Below are 875 nucleotides of genomic sequence, written 5' to 3'. Positions count from 1 at the left end.
GTTGCACATCCGGTCTCTTCAGACCTTCCACCGCTAGAAGATGTCGGACCAAGTTGTACCCTGGAGGGAGGTTTCTTTGTAACGCGCGCGAGCTCTTGCCCTTGGTGGCGCCTGTGATTGGCCTTGGGGCCTTATTGCCGTGTTGGCTCGGTCCTGTTGACCATGGCGGCTTCCAGGCCCAGGTGGCCGGCTTCAGGCTGGACCTGTCCTTTCCTCCGTCCGAGTTCCCCTCTTCATGCATGTACCCAACAACGACAGAGAGGCATCAAACAGGTTGATGGCTCTGGTGGCCCCGTCCCCTGCGGCGCAGGTCGCCCCTGAGTAGCCTGTTCGGTTTTCTCCGTCATCCCAGGAGGGGCGGCTTCCCACCGTTTCGTAGCCTCAGTCGCCATGAGCCCCGGCCTCTACTCATCTCCCCCTCTGTTATCCTTTGTCTCTTGCAATGCAGAGAATTTGGCCGCCACAGTACTGGGCGCACTGTTCGTCGCCGCGGGTTTTAGAGCCCCTCGCCCCGCGCAGCCCCCCCCTGCCCAACGAGACAACACACAAGTGGAGACCAAGAACACCGCCAAGCGTCCCGCACCCGGCCCTGCAGAGCCCACCCGGCCCCGGACCAAGGTCGCCCGCCAAGCCCAGGAACCACATCCAGACCCAGGAGCCCCTTCGAGGAGTGAACAAGCGGTCCCAGAAGGTGAGAACCCAGCACCTTTGCCTGTTGATCCGCCTTGTGAAGCCACACCTCCTAGCATGNGTAGCAAGGATAGGCCTAAGATGCGGGGGCGCTTGAGAGCCTGTGCCGCGGTCTGGAAGGCGACAGTGGTGAACCAGCTCGTGCTGAGCTGGGTCCTGCAAGGGTTCCCTCTGATGTGGCACTC

General features: G+C 62.0%; 1 protein-coding gene across 1 annotated transcript in view; it reads left to right on the top strand.

The window, feature by feature from the left end:
- The window catches only part of VOLCADRAFT_104354 (uncharacterized protein), a gene marked incomplete at its 3' end in the record, with an annotated part of 9,334 nt that overhangs the window by 3,018 nt on the left and 5,441 nt on the right, over positions 1-875 (top strand). Inside the window, exon 3 of the mRNA XM_002949660.1 lies at positions 449-691. Within this exon, the coding sequence (XP_002949706.1) occupies positions 449-691 (243 nt within the window). The remainder of the gene's footprint in view (positions 1-448; positions 692-875) is intronic.

The sequence above is a fragment of the Volvox carteri genome, assembly GCF_000143455.1.
Source record: "Volvox carteri f. nagariensis unplaced genomic scaffold VOLCAscaffold_15, whole genome shotgun sequence".
Classification (NCBI taxonomy): Eukaryota; Viridiplantae; Chlorophyta; class Chlorophyceae; order Chlamydomonadales; family Volvocaceae; genus Volvox; species Volvox carteri.
Note: the sequence above shows the minus strand (reverse complement) of the source record. Positions and strands in the feature narration are given on the sequence as shown.